Here is a 22,890-nt window from a genome sequence, read left to right on the forward strand (position 1 = left end):
CTGTCTGACAGGGCCGTCGCCAGTGTGCTGCAGGGCGGGTGTCCAGGTGAGCAGTACCGGGGGGAGGAGGCCCTAGGGATGCATTCGCAGCACTATGCTTCCAGGTCCACAAATCTCCGTGAGTTTTAGTTTTCTTTGAGTTCATCAATGGTGTGTTGTGAACTGTGTGTGTAACTTCACCATATGGAGGCGTGGGTGGGGCCTGTGCCTGGCCCAAAAAAAGCTGCTTATCTGAAGTGGATGTTCTCCAGGTTGGTGTCAGAGGCCCTCATGAGGTCACCTGGAGTGACTTGAGGATGTGAGGTTTTTCAGATCAAGTCACCTCAGCTGGACTCAACCGTTTTTGAGCCTAAGTCGCGTCTGGGCGGTGAGCAGTTGGAAAATCCTCAAAGATACAGAGTAAGCACTGGGAGAACACACACATCCCTGCAGGCTTGTTCCTATTTTGTCTCAAATGACAGCACTGGGTTTTGTTTTATCTGGCACCGGCCAGATATCCATCCATTTCATAACCCGCTAGAAAGAGAATATCTGCCTGCCTTTTCTGCAGCTTTTCAAATCCAACCGTTATTCACTGTTTTATTTTGGTTCATGCCTACATGATATAATGAGTGAGAGAGAAAAGGGGAGGTGGGAGTCTGTGTGTGTGTGTGTGTGTGTGTGTGTGAGTTGGTAGGAAGTGGTGGTGAAGATGGTAGTGTGTTTGTGTGTGTGTAGGGGGATGGGGGGGCGCTGGTTAGTTTGAAGGGTGGTGGTGGTGGTGGTGGTGGTGGTGGTAGAATACAGAGCGTATGAATGCCATCTATTTCTGCTGTGTCCCGTGGGCAGCTACAGTACCAAGCTTCTTTGTGTTTTAACACCGAAGATCAAACAGATGAATACACACACACACACACACACACAGACCAGAGCATACAGTACACACACACATCATAAACACATGGAAACAGTAAGCACAAAGCATTCAGATTACCCTCAAAGTTGCATCACCGATCTGTTTTTCTTGTCCCAAAACAAAAGCAGATCTAAGATGAATTTCACCATAAACAGTATGTTTGAGGCGGATAGTGACTGTACTCACACTCTTTCTGGTGTCACTAGCAAGCCATTCATGATTGGCACCCTGTGCGATTCCACACGACTGCAGTTGAAATAATGAAAAACACTGCATTCTCTCTTTTTGGCCGCATTTTAACTACATTTCACCAAGTTATTTATTGTGGCGTTGAGTGTTGCAGTCATAGTTTTGGGAAGAGGGAAAAGATTCGCCAGGCAGATCAAGTTATTTTATATGTTTTCCAATTCAAATAAAGTGAATCAGAAATTTTGTTTATTCGGACCACTTCCTATCGCTTAGATTGTGAAAAGAAATGATTTTTGTACTCCTAAATACAAGTTTCACATGTTTGGAAATTTCACAACTCACAGTTGAGTTTAAACTATCAACAGTGAGCCGGTAGGAAATTCTGGGATTTGTGAGCCGCTGTTGAATGCTACAACAGACAGGAAGTATACATATAAGGAAGTGGTGGTGGTGGGGTGTGGGGGCAGGGGGGTGGGGCAGAGGGATGAGTAACTACTTGAGTAACTACTACTGTTCGCAAGAATGACATAAATATGTAATCCTACAACAGCTCCCCTGACTAACAACCAGGTGACATAACCCTACTCAGCGTGAAGCACTACGCCCACAGACACCATCAACATCGTGTTGAGAGCACAGCTCATGGAAAGGGGGGAAGAAAGGTTGCATTCATTTAAATGGTTTGGCAGATGGAGGGGGGGGGGGGGATCAGGCAAAAAAAATGCTACCATGATACCATGAAAAGAGATAAATAACACTTTCAGTAGGTGCTGGGGTCCGCTCGAGCCTTTTCTCTTCCCTCACTGTGGGAGAGATGAGATAGCGGGGTGGCCTATTACCTGAGTGGCCGGGAGGACACTGCTGTGAAATAGTGATTATTATTTGCAATGTGGAACCTGCTCAGCTGAACCTTCTAATCCTCGGACTTGCGGGTGATCATGTGGAATGTTATTAACCTCTGTGATCTGGGGGGGATCCTCCCCGACAGCCCCCTGATTGGGTTACAGGTCCCTCCGCTGGCAAGGGAGACGATTCATCATGGGCGCACGGGGAGGATGTTTGGATAGGGGAGGAATTAGACATGGATTTGCTGGATATGGACATGTTATTCTTGTTTTAAGTGATTTACAGAAGATAAATAGAGTGAATTATGCAGATGAAAAATGTAATTATTTTGCAAATGCAAAAAGGGGGAGAAGAGGAGTTAAAAGAGGGGCAATTGTAATGTAAAGATGAGCACTCGGGTTAAAAGGGCCACTGTACATGTGCACCAGCTGAAGTTTGTTAAGATATGGTGCAGGTTTTTGCCGGAAAATCTATTTTTAGTGCAAACTGTGTATTGATTATAGCTTATGGCCAGACTGCCCTATTGCCGGCATCAATAAATCTGATGTGGCACGTATCAGCTGCTTATATAGGGGGAGAAAATTCCTCTGGGCCTTGTGCGACTGTCAGTCACAGAATGCTATTTGTCTGTAAAGGAAACACTGATGACCACTGCTGCTTTATCATTTATATGGTTCCCTTGCCAGCATTCTATTGAATGCATTTGTCGACAGATAGAAAGGTAGACAAAGCCCTATTCCCAATGTGCTCTGCTGTTTGTTAATAATTCATAATCATTATCACATGCACCACACAAGTGAGGAACACACAACATCAATTAGTTAGTACAAAAGCCTGAGGTTTGTGTTTGTTATGTTTTGGGCTCCAGTGCATATCCAGCAGGGGCCCCCCTGCAACCTACTGCATATTATAAAACGGACACTTTGGTTGTTTTGTGAACCAGAACCAGCCAGCCCACCAATCCCCAGGTGGGCGTGCTGGCAGACTTTCATGTCATCTCAAAACCCAGAGACTTTGTTTGAATCCTTAAAAGGCTCAAAATCCAGCGTCTCTGCACTTCCAGCATCAAAGAGCTGAAGAGACAAAGAAGGGAGGGATGGAAAGAAAGAGGGGAAAGAGAGACCGATGGAGGGAGCAGGAACCGTGCGATGTGAGGAGTCAAAAGATCTTTGTGGCAACACTCAGGACTGATGGCAGCAACCATTTGTCAAGCTCCATTTTCATAGTGAAGCAGCACTGTAGCTACGCTCCTGTTTGGATTGCCATGAAAACATCTGAGCCACAGCCACTTCATTCAGGAGGACTTTCACCACAATGTCTGGCACTAGGAACTAGCAGCAGCAGCAGCTAATCTCATTTCTACACTTAATGTAAAATCTAATGAAGAATTAAGTCTGGAAATTTAATTGGAAAATAGTATTTATCCCTATGAATTATTACACTGAACGCTTCTTCCAGACAAATATTGCACTTCTTATTTGTGTAAGTGTCATTATGGGTATCACACTAAAGAGCTTTAGGTGGGCAGCACTATTAGTTTTATTAAGACAAAACACACACAACTACATGCGCACACTCGCACACATACACAGCACTCTGTATTCACAACTCAATTCACCATTTGCAGGCTTAATTACCTCCCCAGCAGTTATAATCTTTTCCTAAACATTCAGAGATGGGAAGGATGAAATTTTAATAAGTAATTGCTTCTGAGATTGCAGAGGCACGAGAAAGGCCCTGTCTGCAAAACACTCCAACTCCGCCTCGTGAGTATGTCTGTACAAGGGTGTGTGTGTGTGTGTGTGTGTGTGAGAGTGAAGGTGCACGCGTGCTGTGCGCACAGTGTGTGTGTGCAGTGCCTTAAGTGTGCACAGTGCAGGCCTGTCAAAAGGAGCTGTGCATATCCTTCGTTAAAAGCAGGTGACTGTGTGACCTTGTCTTCCCAGCTGTCACCTGAGCCTTCAGTGTGTCACATCTGATTGCAGAGTGTCAGAGCGGAAAGAGGAGCCCCGGCTAGTGAACCTACACACCGCTGCACAGGCCATAGAAACAAGTAAAGAGACGCAGTGAAAAAGAAAATGACAGAGCTGGAGGTAGTTATCTGTGAGGCGTCAATCCAGCTCCTATCCGTTTGAAGCTCAGGTTCTGTCCTCGTGTTCAAACAAGGCGAGAAAGGAGGTGAAGCCGAGGTTCCATCCCTGAGTGTCTTTTTCAGGCTCATGGCTTATTGCAGAGACAGTAAAGCGGCGGCTATATCTACAGCTAGTGTTCTTTCATCCAAACTATTGAGGAAAATGTTTGTTTTATTTAGTTATTTACTGATTTACTTTTGCTCACTCTGCCTGTAAGCAGCACAGTCTGGTAACAAACAGCCAGCAGCTACATGTTAGCTTAGCATAGCTTAAAGACTGCACCCAGGGGGAAACAGCTAGCTTGACGTTGGTTACGTTAAATACACTATTCCTTGGCCAGATATATCCACTCAGCAAGATATAACAAGTTTATTAGTGAGCCTTAGAGGTGCTGGCAGGTAGGCTAGCTGTTCCCCGCACCTAAACTAAGCTAAAGTAAGCTAAGCTAACCTAAGCTAAGCTAATCTTCTGCTTACTCATATTTAGCATACAGACATGAGAGTGATATCAATCTTCTCATCTAAGTCTTGGAAAGACTATTTCCCAAAGTGTTGCACTATTCATTCAAGAAAATCATAGACTCTATGCCTTCGACTTCACCAAGAGGTTTCTGAGAGGGCGTTTTGAAGACTGTTTGGCTTTAGCACATGCCACCATCTTGAAAGTTGATTTCTCCCAGAAAATTCATAGTTAGGCAGCAAGTTTCAGGTGAAACCAGTAAACCACAACCACCCTGATTGAGAGTGATCATCTAAGAAAAAACGTCCCCAAATGTTGCTGTGTTTTAAGTCTTGATATGTTCTTAATGGACTACAACTTTCAAATCATGTCCAAAAACATTAGCAAAAATTAGATTAGCCATTGAGGCCCTAATGTCACTGTCAAAAGGCCAATATTAGAGAAATACAAGCTAAGACTGAATTAATAAGATTTTAGTCCACATATTGCAACTTGAGCTCTACATAATAGACTTGTCTGCACTCTTTGGCACAATTCACCCTCTGTGCAAGCTGTCAGACATCAACAGGTCTCTAATACCTTGCATCAAAGGTAATTTAGTTAATATTCTGTCACCCTGACAAATCACGTTGCTTTCCCACATTTTCAGACATCTTGGTGCAGTTATTTGGTGCCACACACGCCCTTGATTTTGTGCGTGTACCAGGCTACAGTGAGCAACAAAGCAAAAAGTAAGTCACAGGCTCAGATTCTCAGGAAGTGCAGAAGCGTCTCCTTCTCCTCTCCAGAGCCTCATTCCTGCACCCTCTCTCCGCCTAATTATCTTAATGTGAGGCCCCTCAGCAGCCCAGGGATGCCATTAGACTCCTGTTTATTAGGGCTCTGGGGCCGCACAGCCTGCGAGCATCGACCAGCGGCAGACATTCACTCAGTTTAGGCACGGAGGAAGGCCAGCCAGGGAGGTGTCAGCCCAACCTGGGGGGGGGGAGGAGACTGGGACTGAGGACTGGAGGGAGAAAAGACGCAAGAATGTATTGGAAAACAAGAAGAAATCCTCGAGAAGAAAGTGTGATTTTCCCCATACTTAGCGGGCGACCCCTAGCTACATCACGCTCCTGTTTCTGAGCATCAGCTTCTTTATGAAAGGTAATTTAAATTGGAACAAGCACCCGTTCTGCGGGCATCTAAAGAAATCAAACAGAATGTTGATGGACAGAGAAGGTGGTCTAATGTATGCTGCCCATCCTTTTCTGTCCTTAGTGTTTTGCGTGACCCAGTGTGTAATTTCCCATCCTGTCACTGTGGTGTTGTAATAAAAAAAAAAAAGCAATAGGAACGGTGAATATCTCAACTTCTAATCTGCCAACCACCACCAACCCCCCTCCCACCCTCTTCGCGAATATTAATCAGTTCATTTACTCCCAGGAAGTCACATCTTGCATCTGACAGGTAATTACGTCTGTGACTATGTGTGTGCCTGTGTGTGTGTGTTTGCAGGTGCACACACGTGTCATGTGTAGGTTCACTTTCGTGCCCATCATATGCGCCTGCGTATTCGTGCGCGTGCATATGCCAGGCATGTAACCTGTGGGCGCGGTGAGCAATATTGCGTCCATCTTAATCTATTTCAGTCTCATTTGCATTTGACTATCTGTGATGATACAGCACTCGAAGGCAGTCTTGGGCTGAGCTGACAGACTTCCCATCTGTATGTTTGAACAGGTGGTTATCACCACTGGTTTCTAATTAACTGCTACACTGACTCTCCTTAATCGACTATTCAAATTAATGAGTCAAGCCTTTCGCAAATATTGGGATTATTTTCTGTCATATGAATTCACACAAAAATCTAATTATTAACAAAGATAAACACAGGTTTCAAGTCAGCGTTTTTGTTTGTAATTCTGGCTGTGTTTAAGCTTTAAGAGGCACTTAGCTCAATGCATGCATTCTTATGTTTGTTATTGCAGAAGGGGAGCTACTGAGAGTACAGCCATCCTCCGTTTAGTAGGAACACGCTCACTGTCTGTCAGTAAGCAGCTAGAATCCCATAGTAGCATTCAAAGTCTATTTAGGCCCTCTAACATGTAGCCGTGTTACGCTGTGTGAAATCCTCTGTAATCTGCCACTATCGTCACACAGTTTTCCTTTTGACTGTTTTTAATAGAAGAATAGAGCTCTAATCCTATGTATTGCTGATGATAATAGTATATATGTTCCCGACACTTCCCAGCAGTGTTCCAGCTGTGTTCTATTAGTATTCAAGCTCTCTTCTCATGGAGTACATCAGCGACACCCAACCAGGGGTACTTATGTAGTTGCCAGGGGGTATGTGGAAGATCATGGAGTGGGATTTGAAGAAAAAAGAAAAACAAGTAGTAATAATATAAATATATAATATAAAAAATAGACACATCCACACCCTGAGTGCTCTGTAACACCTAAACACCAGCGGCTGTGATTGAGAGTATTGACCAATCAGGTTTGAGCAAGCTTGGGTTGCATCCAGGTAAATAGTCCATGTGGAGGGCAAAAGAAGCATATTGGGTTCATTTGCTGAAATGCAACCCAGGATGATGATGTTGCTCTTTATTAGCTATTTAATTTGAAAACATATCCTCATTCATATGCAGACATCTGTTCAAAAAAACTCATTGACCAGCACATGGAAAAAGAAGTCTTGGCCCCAAACAATTGGCCTTTGCCCTTAAAGATTAGATTATCATCAGAGGATAGCCAATGGGTTCCAAGATTGCTTTTATATAATCAATAGTGTTAAATAGCATCCAGCTTAAAATCACTTGACATGAAGACATTTGGAATATCACTGGTTGTGTTGATGAAAGGGTCGGACAGAGCTGTCTTATCTTATTAGACTTACAGCCTCATAGGAGCTAAGCTATGTGTTGGCCAGTCACTTCCTCATGTGTGCACATTTTGAAAGTCTTGGCTTTGAAAGAGAACAGTCTGTTTTGGATGAACTGGCCAAAGCAACAGATCACTTCCCCTATCCCCAAAAGTACTGAAGGCTCTTTTTTTTCTCTTCTTTTTCTCATGCACACACATGCGTATGGACACGAAAAGGCACCCACACGTGTACAACCCCCGTATCCACACATGTATTCTGTTCCAGGCCGGTGTTTCACACAGCCCGGGGGCAGGCAGCAGATTTGCTTGGCTAGCTGACTGATGCCACGAGCAATGTTACAGGCTGGGATATCTCTTGCTGGGAGCGCATTTGTGACCCACCTCCCCCCTCCCCCCCAACCTCACATCCCTATGCACTACCCATGCCACCTCTCTCCACAAACACACACCCGTCACCAAACTCAGAGCGGTGGTCTTAGGAGAGCAAGCTCCGCGTCTTGCTCTCTCTTTCGCCTGCGGGCTTCAGTATGGCCTGGCTCGCTCACCACCCTGCCCCGAGGAGGTAGGGACACATTGGCAGCCGTCCCTCCGCGCACCCTCCCATCCTCGCACTTGCATATGGACACACACAAACACTGAAACACACAATCTCGTGGACCAGCTAACAACCCCCGCCCTCACCACCCCCCATCCTGCTGGGCGCTGGCCCGTGGGTAGGGGACATGTGGCTGGGCGAAATGCGTCACGATGCTGGGCTCTCGCTCCGACAGATCTTGTGCCTGTCTTCCTGCCTGCAAATTACCAGCCTGGAACGACTCACAAAAACAGAGACAGAAACAGAGTTTTGTTTTCCACTCCCCTGATTGCAGCAATCGCCCTGCTCTCAGCTTCCCTCGGCTTCTGGCCACCGTTGTCTTCTGTCTTGGCATTTCTCGTGTCTTATGGCAGTAGTTACAGAATTTATTCTTCTTTCTACTCATGGTTTTTCTTTTCGCTGATGACATTCTCACCATTTTCCCTTGAGAGGAGCAGAGGTGTGATTGTGTTTCTCCTTGTAGCCATTTACAATACATGCATGCAACAGGTTTAGAGGGCATCAGTGCCCTCTAAACCTGTTGCATTATACTGTAACATTGAATATTCTTTGTGCTGTGAGATGATTTACAACTGCGAAACAAATCTCCTTCCTTGGAGGATTCAAACCAGGAGATCAAATCTTTTTTTTTGTTTTTTTTCGGGAGCTTTTCCCTCAGGTGTCTGTATTTATTTTGCCCACATATAACCTGACACTATTAGCGAAAGCTTCACACAGCCCCAAAAAAACCTCTGTGTCAAAGATGAGAGTCAAGGAGAACACTGATTGAATACACAATATTGTCAGTGAGACTTGCACTTATCCTAGCTTTGGAATCTTTGAAGGACTGATCCACTGAAAACCTGTTTCAAGTATAAAATGTGGCTCTGAAAAGTTTGTAGTTTGCTCCTTTGGAAAGCAGGACGACAGCTGTGGTCAACTTGAATTAACAGTTACAATGGTGACCCAGTTTCAAACAGTAGCATTAAAGGAGAAGCTTGACATGTTACAAAATAAGCTTATTTGCTTTCTTGCCGAGAGTTAAATGAGAAAATCCAATCTGATGTTTGATGTTAAATTTGTAATGACAGCCAGCAGCTGATTAGCTCAGCTCAACATAACGACTGCAAACGGAGCGTCAGCGGGACTTAAGAAAGTCAACGCCGCCGGCCTAGAAATAGTCTGAGCACAAAACCACAAACTGTCCGTTTTAAACTTAAGAATTAAACAAATGAGATGTAAAATGTTAATTAGTGAACTTTAGGGGTGCCTACAGCTTGTTTAGTTAACCTCTGGTCAGAGCTAGGCTAATTGTTTACCTGTCTTCAGTATTTATGCTACGCTAAGTTAAGGTAACCAGCTGCAGTTTCATATTTAGCTTATAAGCATGAGTGGGATCAATCTTCATACGAATGAACCTCTCAGATCAGTCAGATTATACAGTCCCAGTATAATCTACCTGTCCTGTGTCCCCTTGTATGCTCATCATGTTCAGAACATTTTTATTTTCGCTATAACAGGCTTAAATGTTGCAAATGTTTGTCGCTTTCAACTGTGGTGGTACACATTGGTCATGAAAGGAAGTGTGTGTTACCCAAAAGCATTTGACAATTGATCAATCAATCAGCATTCCTGTTAAAGAGAACTTGTCAATGAATCCATCACTGTTCCAAGTTTGTATGTCAGTGACATTCATCTATGTTTAAGCTTATATTATTATTGCAGACAGATAAACCAAGGATGAATGTAAACCAGGTGCAGTCAAGTGATTTGGTTTGTTCTAAAGATCTGTCTCACACCATTGTACTGCTGTGTTGCTTTATGTTTGTACACCAGACCAAGATGTGTGGTCTGGAGTAAATACAATCTGAATCAGGATATTCAAGCACAAGCCATGTTTAAAAAAAAAAAAAAAGCTATGCATGGCATCAATCCTTTGTGAATAAATTAAAAAAATATACACATGAACAATTTCAAAGCCACAGAACTGAAATCCTTTCTTGCCAAAAGCATGCTCTTGATGGTTTGCTGAACCTGTTGATGCAATATGGAAATTCGGATTGTTTTCCTGCTCTTTCATTGGCCGCTGTGTTTAGTCTCTCGCATATATGCAAATGCACCATTTCAGTATCTTCTCATCAGATCACTGGCAGCAGTGCGGCTTTGTGTCTGCACACAAAGCAACTTAATGAGCTTCATACTCCCAACGGAGCTTACCTTATTGGAAAATCAGAGAGCACATTAATTTAGGCGACTGCCCTGTAATATACGGTACACAATACTCTGTCTGTGATGGTACAGTCAACTTTTATCTAACTCTATTATTGTGTGTGGAACTCCTGTATGCAGATTTAATTCTTCCCTGGAGTGTCTACCCACATCTTATAATCCTACAATTCTATACATCTTCGCACATTATGATAACCATCTCCAATCACACAAGAAAGGTACTTTTTCACTATAGAGAGATAGCAATTGCACTGAGTGCTGCCGAGTCAGTGGAGGAATAGGAATTCTAGAGAAGCATAAGAGACAGGCATCCAGAGGGAGAGGTACCTTTAGATGTCACTGTCAACCTCACCAGCAGGCAGCGATTGAATCAGTCCCCCTCAGGAATCCTGGGAAATGGAAGCAGAGGGGATCTGAAAGTGGCTTTTTTTCCCCCTCCTATTCTGATATACGGAGCCTGACTGAGAGTAGTCGCACATGCCAAGTCTGAAAGATAGATACTGTGAGAGAAATAAAGTGAGGGAACAAAAATGAAGACGGCGAGAGTGCAAGTGGAGGGCGAGAGATGAGAAGGGAAAGATTGTGAAAAAGAAAGAAGCAGGGAGGCTGAGAGTGCTTGCCGAAAGATGGAGTGAGGAAATCTATACTGAGGCCATCGATCTTTCAGGCCACTCCTCACATGAGAGTGGGAAGACCCAGAGCAGATAGGATTCAGACAAAGCTCCCTGTTGCGTTTTCGACCTGGGGCACACAATAGCAACATTCCACTGTTATAGCAATGTGGCTTCTGTGCTTTGACATTCATTTAGTCCCAAACTGGCCCAGAGCTCCTCTGTGTACAAAGTCCCTATTTGCTGTGGCATCGGCGATCCTGTTACATGTCAAATGTGAACAAACAGTATTGATGTAAATGTGGCAGGTGCATCAGTCTTGCATAGTTCACAGGCTGAAGATGGGAGACATGGATTTCTTGCTTGTGCAGGTAGACAATAAGAGGGAAGCTGATAAGTAGATGGAGAACTGAAGGAGGCAGAGAGAATAGGGTTTGAAGTGTGTATGTTGCATGTGTGTAGGACTGTGAGCGTATGTATGCGTGCATGCGCAGGTAAGTGGTACAAACACGCTTGTGAGCAATTTTGTTTCTCTCACGTATCCAATTTTGATTTCTGCCAGTTTGTTTTTAGTGTAATTCCGGTTCAGTACTACCTAGGTCTTATTTGTATAGCTTCAAGCATAATTTTTGATGATGATAATTACATTATGCTAACCAAGCTAATTGCTGAGATCTGGGAATGTGGCAACACTGTGGCCGTGTCTCCCGCAAATTACGGTTATATTCAGCTAATTTGCATCATCACATATGTTTTGTGAGAAACGTAATGTGGACCAAATTCCATTTTTCTATTAACATAATGAAGAAATGTTAATTGGCATACCTGGCAAGTAGGAAAAATGTTGATTCTCAGTAAATTATCAGTAAAATGTTCATTTGTTTTCCACCAAAATAACCAAACTTATGACCTTTCCCTCACTGTAACCAAAGTGCTTTTGTTGCCTAAACTTATCTAGAGAGCAGAGATGACCTCTGGGCTCTGATGTGACAGTCCTGCATTTGGACCTCCCTGCGAGTCGACTGCGGGGCATAAATGTAGTGTTTCATGCACTGATGTAGTGATAACATTCGCAAAACGTAATTAGGAAAGCAAATTCGTCGTATATAAATGTAATTTCTAGGCGACAGGGTTGAACGTTGTTATAACAAAGGCTGATGTGAGAAGCACGAGCAGTCAGATGATCAAACAGGATTTAAACTAACACTCAGGTTGACTAAACTTAGCTATGTTATCTCCATACTACAAAACCCTCTAAGCTGGCTTTGATTATGCAGGCTGTTCATACTGAAAAAGTGACGTGAGTGAAGTCGGTATGCATACAGTGTGCAAGCCTTGATTTTTTTGAGTGTGCTGTTATCTCACACAAATGGAGGAGCTGCTGAAAAAATAATTGTGGATGATGATCAAATAGCTTCAGGAACACCTTAGACAACAAAAATAGTTGTAGGGAAAAAAAAAATGCATGAAACAAGTTTAGTCTGCAGTGACATTTGACAGTTTCTCAAAACACGATACTATAGAGATCACTATGAAGAATAATTAATATCTTTTATGCAATTATTACACACAAAAAACCCTTTTGATATTACTGCCAAATAAAGTGCTTCAGATGATCCTGCTAAACTTATAATGATATTAAGATGTGTCCACATTTCAGTTTCGGTCAAATCTCAAGTTTTTTTCCCAATTCCAATTCAAGATGCAAGTACTTAGTAGATCTCTAAATTCTGACCATTATTATACAGGTCATGCATATTGTAACGGTGTTTCCTACATACGTGAGAACAAGTCCTTTAAATGCGCAGGATTAATAATTAAATATTTAAGTTTTGGCAGTTTGATGTGAAGCCTGCCTGATGTTGTTATGTGAGCTTTGTGTTGCTCTGGGATTTTAAAAGGTCAAAACTTGAATCAAGTTAAGTCTTAAGCAATCAGTTCTCAAGTCCTCAATTATTAGCTGAGGTTCAACTCAAATCCAGGTGTTCTAAGTCTCCAACTCTGGCCTCGGCCCATCGCATTAAGCATGCTGCTCGTGCACGCGTGTGCTTTTGAACATTGTCGAGGCTTAAATGGGACATTTTGCATGCATGACCTTGAGTGCAAACATTTGAGTTAGCTGCCCGTCTGCTCCTCATGTTATTTCAGCATGATATTGAATTTCATCCCGCCGTACATGAGTCATTTATTCCAGATGCATGTTTGTATTGATTTTAATCTGCACCCTCAATACATCTCAACCGTCAGCCACTTCCTCTTTGCCCATCCCATGTTTTTTCTCATCGTCTCTGCCTCTCTGATTGTGTTCATTAGTCCGCCAGGCTGCACGTCGCCCTAAGATCAACAGTTAAAGCCGTCAGTGATGTATTGCACGCAGCGCTGCCTCCGCTACAGACTACGTTTTTGTATGACTGCCTCCCCTGAACCACAATATCCATCTCAAGCTTGCTAAACTGTAATGCATCTCACATTGTTCCACGTTCTTTTGTGAATGTGAAAACAAACTACATTGCTCCTGTCATTTGTTGGTAAAAACACTCCGTGAAGCTGAAGTCTCTTAGTGTCTACTAAATGAATGACTTTTCTTGTTGAACGAAGTGCAGAGTACGGCCCAACAGAGGCTGCAAATCTTGTAAATGATAATCCGTGTGTTTATGTCTTGTTTGTGTTAATGGTTTATCAGTGCTAAAATAAAAACCCTTTAATAGCCAATTTATTTGCCAGCAATTGCACGGTTTTCAGCTTTAGTATAAACCGGTGTTTGGCAAGCAGTGTATCAATATTAGCTCTGAGAAGAAAATCAAGCTCATGTTGAGGTATCCTCCACTGCCTCCTACCCTACAGCTGCAGCAACCCTGGAGTGAAGGTTTTAATATCAAGTGGTTGACGTCTGATTAAATTTGCAACGCACGTCTTAAAATTTCATAATATACTATTGGTTTGAATATCAAAATACAGTCATGAAACCACCACTCCGGCCAGAACCACCGTTACCATCCCAGCATCAGCTCGGTCCTAAATTATTTATTGTTTTCTGATTGCGTTTTCTAACTGACATCTCAAGTTTCTCCATCGCCACGTCCACACTCCCACACTGTCTACCCATCTGGTGGTGGATGGAATTCCAACACTGCTCCATCCACGAGCGCAGCCATCGCTGCAACACTTGTTTATAGCGGTGCTTATTTGTTTTCCGGGATGATTTGCTAGCAGCAGGCATGGGGCAAAACAGGTTTGATAAGCAGGGGGAGAGAGAATGGGAGGGAAAAACAAGAGCAGAGAGGTAAGACAGAGAGCGATGCTAGCTAAACCGTGTTTTTATAGAGGATAATTTTGCTCCCCAGAAGGCAGTGATTGGCATTAATTACCTAACAGGTGCTAACAGCGATGAATCTCATAATTAACCAGTTTAGATTTTGTTCATTTGGGAAGACATGAGAATGAGGCGGTGGGTGCAGAAGTGTGTGTGTGTGTGTGTGTGTGTGTGTGTGTGTGTGTGTGTGTGTGAGCATACATCTGAAGGAGACACCAGAAGGCAAAGTGGCAGATAATGTCAGAGTGAAACAATATACAGTGTGTAATGTACAGGAAGTATGCATGCATATGTATGTGTGTGTGTGTCTCTGTGTTGTACTTGTGCCTCCAGCGGGAGCCTTTTTTTGTCTTTTCTGAGCCACAACAGCCTAATTGCATCCGTTAGTGCACTCTTACATGATCTTCTTTATACAGAGTTTGAGTTTGGATGTGGTCTGTCTATTTTGCAGGTTTCTGGAAGGTCTCCTATGATCCCTGTGATCTGCAGTTTTTGGTCATGCCATTCTTGGTGGATTACTGAGACAAAGCAGCAATAATTTGGGTGTTGGTAGAAAATCAGAAGGTCGGCCACTTTAAAACTATTCCAACTTTCCCTTACACGAGCCAATTTGATTACACTGACAAACACTAACTGACTGGTCTTCTGTGCACATGCAGTCGTGTGACATGTGACTTGTTAAAATGTACAATCTGTATCAGGGACAGAGATCATTCCTGATAAACAACTCACTGTATATGTAGCCAAGTGGTCGTCCCCTCCAGTGCTTCTCGCTCTGGGCTCTGGGTTAGTTTCGGAAGGCTGCTGGCAGCGCGGACAGGGCCCAGAGGGGTAGGGTGCATGGTGGGGGTCGTCCATATGGGGATTTCCTTATGACCCACTTCTTAGCCCCATGCTGTTACACAGAAGCCATCTCTCGCCTGCCTGCCTCCCTGCTCTGCAGCATTCGTCAGGCAGAAGGAGGTGTCTTTGTCTGCTAGCACTGGTTCCCTCACACTCACTGTTGCCAAGACACGGAGCGGTGAAGAGGAGCCAACGGTTACACTGGCACTCTGCAGGACCATTCGCTTGCACGGACCCTCAAAGCTATCGCATGACATTCAGTGTTTCATCAACGTAGATGCTTGAAACAAAGACACGTGGGGAAAAACAAAAGTATTCACACGGAAAGCAGCGCCAAACTGTTGCACAAATGGACGCTCAGTGCAAATACCCACACGAGAATGTGCAAACGAATGTTCTGCAGAGCAAATATGTGCAATAGCATGTGCACTCGTATAGTACATCTACTCACGTGCATCAGTAAATGCTACCATTTCTGTTTGTTCCTCGTACAATTCTTTCAGCCGCCGTCTCTCTCACACAGGCACATTCACACACACAAAACACAATGACGTGCGCTCACACACTGTACACTTTGCTCCCTGCCAGTGCTTGTGTTCCCCTGCTTACAAATGGAGCGAGGCAGCCGGTCTTTCTTCAGTAACCTACTTTTTTCTCTCCCCTCTCCTTTTCCGCTCGCATCCTTAACTCTCTGAGGGAGTATGGATGTCTTGCTCGAGTCGATTCCTGCAGCACAGGCTATCAATAAGCGCCGCGTTTAGTTTATATTGCTAATAATAGAACGTCACTGAGGCATCTTTGTGGATGAATAGACAGGTCCTGCAGTGGAGTGTGGGATTCAGACACGGGCTAATCTGTCCCTCTTAGTGCGGAGATCCCTCGGGGCCACTCCGAGCTTCCTGTAAGAATATTCCTCTCTGCTTAAATTTTTACATCTTTCATGAGCTGGAGGTAAGCAGGAGAAAGATATCAGATGCCCTTCTGGATATGTGTTTGAGTGTACAATGGTGCAGTGAAAGCGCGCTGACCTGCTTCCTCCTGCTCTTTGAGCTGCAGCTCGACAAGAAGGCAGAGAGACGGGCAGATAAATACTCAGGATGCTTTTGACAACAGATGGACTGAGGGAGCAGGGGACTGAGAGAGAGGAGGAGGCACAGAGAGAAAGAGAAGAGAGATAAACAGGTACATAAATAAGCAGGCACACGGATAAGAGTGTGTTGCTTACCATGTGCTGATAGCAGACAGGCATATGGCTGCAACGAGGAGGCAGAGACAGAGGGAGTGGAGAGATCACTCAAAACACCAAGCCTCTCAATCTGGCCCTGCGGAAGTCTTTCTCCCTATTAGTAAACCCATGTCTCATCTACAATACAGCACCTAATCATGGTTAATTAAAGCAAAGTTACTTTCACAGCTCAGTCACAAACACACATCACAGAATATAGCAAAGCCACACAGGCTGATACTGAGGACAGACTTTCTCAGAGGAAAATCCTCCCGGCCGATTACCCCCAGCGAGCCAACCGAAGGCCAAATCACAGTGTTTTTAGCTAGAGAGGAGCACGAGACAGATTATGTACCTCACAGATGGAGAGATGTGCAGGAGGCAAAGCTCTTCTGCAGCCTCACTTTGACTCACTTCATCACTGATGTGCTGTCATGTAGCTTTTAGAAAGCAGGGGGGAGAAGCACGAGAGGGCAGAAAAAAGAGGAATGGATTATGGTTAGGATGTTGTTGAGGAAGCTTCCCAATATCATGAAGTTATGAGTCCACGAGCAAAAGAAATTACGTCTGCAGATGATGATAAAGGATCATGTTATCAAGCTGTTGTGCCTCAAGCCAATTCTAGAAAGTGTGTAACAAGGGGTTATTTGTACTACAGCTCTCTAGATATACAACTAGAAGCCCTTTCTTTGTTCACCAAACAAAGGAAGCCTGTTAATTGCAGTCTGGGATTGATTAGATTGCTCTGATGCTGTGTGAACTGCATGCAGTTTAAGCCGTTAGTGCTCACATTTAACTCCCAGGTCCACCCGAAATCAGCAATTATTGCCATGCATTTCCCATCCTGCTGGCTGGCTGGCTGGCTGCTGAGGGATGAGCGAGGGGAAATCTGCCTACTGCCCTGTCTTGTCGTCGCAGGCCAAGAAAAGCCCCTCACAGCTGTGCTCCAACATTTAAACCTGCCAGGGATTCAGCCCGGGGGCCAGGTGCAGCAGACTGAAGCTTTTAAACATAAAGCTTCTCTTCAGCGGAGCCAGAGGAACAGACTGTGGGTGAAAGGCTGCAGGGGAATTAATTCTGAGGTTACATTTAATTAAACACTATCAGCTATCAGTATCCTGCCTTCAGCCTGTCTGCTTTGTTATAATAGAGGCTGCTGGATTAAGAGACTAATATCAAATTAACCTCTTGTAAAAATCAGATAGCTAGGCATATTGTCCATTGCAGGTATTGTAGTATTTTAGAGCACAAAAAATATTAAATAAAAATATAACAACGCAAATAGTTTTGTTTTTGTTTATTTAATGTATTTAACAAGACTAGAGTCATGTTAATGGCTCCATGAGGCTCTGCTTGTGGTAATATGTTCACTTAGTTAAGTTGCATGCTGCATTTTGTAATCAGCAGTAAGGCTGAGGGAATAGCATAACATCCATCCATCCATTGTCTATACCGCTTATCCTTAAGGGTTGAGGGGGGGTGGAGCCAATCCCAGTTTACACTGGGTGAGAGGTGGGGTTCACCCTGGACTGGTCGCCAGTCAACAATACACAGAGACAGACAACCATTCACACTCACAGTCACACTTACGGGCAATTCTGAATCACCAATTAACCTAGCCTGCAGGTCTTTGGACTGTGGGAGGAAGCCGGAGTACCTGGAGAAAACCCACGCAAGCACAGGGAGAACATGCAAACTCCGCACAGAAAGGATTCAGCAGATTTTGAACCTGGAACCTTGCCGCTGTGAGGCAACAGTACTAACCACCGCAACACCGTGCTGCCCGAATAACATAACAGGTCCTTTAAAAGTTGTCGAGCCACTTCACTCGCAAATATCCATCTCATGGTGGCGCTAGAGGAACAGTCACAGGCTCACCAAAGTCACAATCAATGTCTGTGCAACCTTTTGAGATAATCTAGTGTAGATCCAGTGGCTGATCATGCTGCTAGCTTAGCTAAAAAGCTGTGACCTATTCAATACAGCCATTGAATGTTTAAGAGGGATCACCGTAGACATGCTAACTCTGAATTAATTTGACCTCTTTGACTTTCAGTTAAGAGGTTTTATGTTATATGACTGTTTCAGAGTTCTGCAGGCTTTCCTTCCATACAGTATGATACAGTATGATACAGTATGATACAGAATACTTCCAGCACAAGTAAATTTGATGCACGCGCAATACTGTAAGGCCTTTTGCAAAAAGTTAGTTCCCGTCTAATGTTGCATTTCTTTTTTGCTTTACTTTTATCATCATAACCACCTGACAGGCTCCTACAAGTAACCTCATGAAAGCAGTGTCCTTCCTGTCTCTCTCCGGTGGTATCTGGGTCGGCGCTGCTGACATGTTGTCAGAGGTGTCAGCCCCCCATGGAGACACACATCATTATCATCACCATCTCCCACTGCCTCCCTCCCTATCTGTCTGTCTCGCTTTGTCTCTAGCAGCATGTTGCCCTCAGTTGATGGAGCGGCAGTCCCACTGCTGACTCATAACACTGTATGAGGGGGGGAAACAGTGTTGCCCAGTAAGTTGCGGCGGCACTGCAGTGGCAGCACCCTGCCAGTCAGGAAGCGCACAAACACTCAAACAAACTCTTGAGGACGCAATGACTTTTAAAATTGGTCCCTTTTTTTCTGGCAAAAATTCAAAAACAATCAGGCCACGACTTAAAAATGGAACATTTTTCTGTGAGAGAGACAGAGGATCGTTGAGGAGAACAATAGGCCCAGATGTTATTGCGGATGCTCTGTTTCCTTGAGTGGTGCTCCATCACCATGATGAATAAGGGTTCCACTTTGTCAATCATGTGCTTTAGTGGAGCAGGTATTTATTTCTCTGTTTTCGCTGTCTGCCTGTCTCTCTCTCTGTGGTCTGGTGACTGATGAGCGCTGTCACACAGAGAAACACCCAGTCTGTAGCCACCGGAGATGACTGCCCAGGGGACTCATACTATACAAGACACAATCGTGTGACAGGACTGTGAATTCTGATTTTCTGGAATACCAAGAAAAGGAACTTCTTGAAAAATATGCACAGTTTCCCTTCATTGAGGACAAATATAATGTTTCTGTCTGTTTTCAGGGTTAAGTTATAAATAATCTGCATACATTACTACATGAAGCTCATTATGTAATAAGGTAGCATGAGGGCAGGGATCCCATCTTACACTAACTGTAAATTGAACCCTACTAGAGATGCGATACTCCTGATCAGTACTAGGGCCGATTCTGACCTTATTAAGCAGATCAGACTTTGGCTAGATGTGATGATCCATGTTGAATACAGTTTCTTTGTCTGTGTCATTCAATCGATTGAGACATTTAGACACAGTTTTCAGTAGAGTGTGATACACAGGTTTTAAATTTGAGAAAAAAGAGAGCACTGGGATTGGATTGGTAGTCGGATTAGGCTGTGTAGGCAGAGTGTAGATGTCTGGTAACTGGAAGATCAATCATTCCGCAAATCATGATTATTCTGCGAGTCATTCTAGCACATTAGTTATAATGATATGGCTCAGACCTTTGCACTCCTTAATTTTGGTTGCCAGTTATGCTCCTAATTAAAGCTTATTCAACCATTGCACTTCCACAATAAAAGACAAGGCCAATGCAGTTTTTGATTTCTTGTTGATGTGAACCTGCAGTTTTTAGACAATACTCCACAGGTTTTTTTTTTTCCAAACAGCATTTTGCACATTTTGATTTCTACCCAGTGTTCTTCCCACACATCTGTCAGCACTCAGCGGCGCAGAGGACTTACGGTTTTAAGCATCTGATAAACAGGTCTTGTTATCCGGAGGTGTTATTTTGCATTTCATTTGCTCGAATGCCCTTCACGTGTGAGTTGGTTCCATCCATTCGTGCAGCACGGATGCCACAAGGTAGATCCCTTTCCGTTCAAATACGAGTGTGAAGTCAGTTGTAATGACACATTATAATGCCAAATGCCAGATACAAATGGCTGCCCCCATCTGCTACGGTTTAAGAGTTGGATGCAGAAAAAAATGTTCTACAACTGTTTCGTATAGCCTACAGTGTGTGCTAGAAGCAGTGGAAAGGGAAATTAATGGAATGTGTTCAAAGGCTTAGTGTCTCATGGGACAGTGATGGTCAGCGGACACATGGACACTGATACATTGTTTTTTTTTTTCAATTCCCACACAGCCTTTTAGAAGACAATTCCCTTGGACTGAGATATTTCTACTTTTAACAGCTATCAGTTCTTTATACACATCAGTGATATCTTACCATTGATTCAGTGCTTCTTGCTTTAACAATGTCCTGTGAGATTCGAGTCAATGCATTGTCCTGTGTCAAGACAACGCAAGAGGGAGAGTCCCTCTGCAAACGCTCCACTGTGAATAGGAGGGAAAAAAAAAAAATGAACAAAAGAAATCAATAGCACTTCAAAATGAGGAAGGTATGACGGAAGGCTCGTATCATAAAAGGGTGCAGCGGAAGTCATTGTGCTTTCTAAGGCGCAGGGAAGAACAATTAAGGGTAGATAACCTATTTCTGTCTGCTATCATTTCCCACCGCCATTTTCCATGACAGACTTTTCAATAATACGGTTTCACTGCATTGCACTGCTATCCGTTTAATGGTCAGCCCTCATGAGAATTACTCAGAGATATGTGATCGGTTTCAGGAATGGCTGCACACAGTTCTCTGTAGCACATTTCTCTTGAGCATTTCATGACACTCTCCATCGTGCCCCCCCCCCCCGAGCTCTCTCTCACTATCTCTTCCTAAATGGGAGTGTACTGGTGCGCTAATGAGCGAAGACAAAGCTAGCAGCATATGGTGATGATAATGAGATGAACAATGTTTGGAAAACAAGGCCATATATAAGGGTGAAGATCTGACACATTGCTTTCGAGCAGACAGACACTGTTGTGCACTGAATGCCACACAGCCTTAAGGCTAAGCTACATGAGATATATTATTCATGGCCATGCACACCCAAGTCCTTAAGGCAATGTTTCCGGGCAAATAAATGAATTCTGGTGCCAGTGACATGACTTTAATATAGTAAGATCCTTTGATCATACTGTGCAAGGCTAGCTTTTGCCCCCAAGTCTTCATGCAAGTTCCCATTTTGTGGCTCCCAAACTTACTGTGCTGCTAAGTCCTGTCATCTAGAGCAGTTCCAGACCTTTTTACAGATGTGCGTCTTTGTTGTACATCGATGCAGTAGCCCTTCAATGACACCATCCATCAAGTTCCAAATGTGGTCAAAATTGGATGTTATTTAACACTATCAACGATATAAAAGTAGATATTGTTGCAATACATTTTCCAAGCATTGAACTGTCAGGGTTTAGGCTGGCTCAGAAATGTTTTCATTCATACTACTGGTGGCAGACGCTGGACCTTTCAACCATGTATCCAGTTTTTAGCTAATCATTTCAACTGCTTATCAACTTTTAGTTAAATGTTCTCTGTATTACATTCAGGACAATGATATAGCATTAAACAAGTATTTGCTTTGTAAAGATACAGTGGAGTGATGGTGACCTGAGCAGAGAATGAAGCCACACTCATTCTGTGTGTGAAACAGCTGCGGGTACTCGTCAGTGCATGCAAATCTGTTTATCGTTCAGTGAGTGAACCAGTAGCACAGTGAAACCGAGCTAAAAAAAAATGATTCAGAGCTGCTGCCCAGCGACAGACTCAGCTAAGCTACTGAGCTAACATGAAAGCTAAGAGAGGTTGTCAGAGGTTGTGTACAGAAACAACAAGAACAAGCAAGAGACCTGGCCATGGTGCAGTGGTACATTTTAGCTGTTAGCTTTCTTTTTGGCTATTTCACCATTTATCCAATAGCTTTTGATTCAGCCATTCATCCATTACTTTAAACTAAATGTCTGGACTTCTCTGCTTGTTTGCTAATAGTTTTTGCATACTCTGAGTCGGTTTTAGGTGTAATGACTCAGTCTGTTACCAATATATAATATATATATAGTATATAATTGTAATTCTTAAATTTATCAAATTTGTTGAGCTACTCCACAATGTAACTGCAAAAATACCCACTGGGGTGCAATTACCTCTGGTTGGGAATTACTACTCTAAAGTAGGCTACTCAGTGACTTTTGAAGCACCTCTAAAAGCTGTGTGCAGTTTGCTCAGCTCTCATGAAGCTGGCCCCCTTTCAAAGACCAAGCTTTGGGGTCAAATAGTTTCTATCTGTGAGCTTTTTGGCCCTTACACTTCAAACTTGCCTCGCACTGCTGAGATTGCCAGCAGGTAGCAAGACCCATGCAGCCTCAGACATCTGTTCTTCTCTCTCTGTCTGTTCGATCAAACTTTCGTGTTTACATATATAAGGATAAGGATAATCACATGGATCTGACCCGTTCACCTCAGGGCCCAAAAACGTTCTTGCTCAAGCCCCCACATGAACTCCCTCACCTTACCGACCGCCACACAAAGGGGATTTTACACACCCGGCTGCCGGCAAAATTCTCGTGAGCTCAGCGGTCGCATAGTGAGGCCTCTGCTTGTGCTCTGTGATCCCCGCCATCCTCCATGCTGCAGGAGAGAGATATGGGCTGAAGGGATGAGGTCAAGACAGATGCAGTGCTTCTGATGTACTGTAAACAGACAGGACGGCAAATAAAGAGCAAGCTCTCCACTCCCTCCTCACTCAGGCTCACACATAACTTGCTTACCATTTTCAGTGTGACTAAATATGCATATA

General features: G+C 43.7%; 1 protein-coding gene across 1 annotated transcript in view; it reads left to right on the top strand.

The window, feature by feature from the left end:
* Nucleotides 1-22,890, top strand: part of shisa9a (shisa family member 9a) — a 41,596-nt gene that overhangs the window by 1,277 nt on the left and 17,429 nt on the right. The window contains exon 2 of the mRNA XM_070852433.1: nt 12-118. Coding sequence (XP_070708534.1) covers nt 12-118 — 107 coding nt within the window. The remainder of the gene's footprint in view (nt 1-11; nt 119-22,890) is intronic.

This window comes from Pempheris klunzingeri, chromosome 20 (genome assembly GCF_042242105.1).
Source record: "Pempheris klunzingeri isolate RE-2024b chromosome 20, fPemKlu1.hap1, whole genome shotgun sequence".
NCBI classification, from domain to species: Eukaryota; Metazoa; Chordata; class Actinopteri; order Acropomatiformes; family Pempheridae; genus Pempheris; species Pempheris klunzingeri.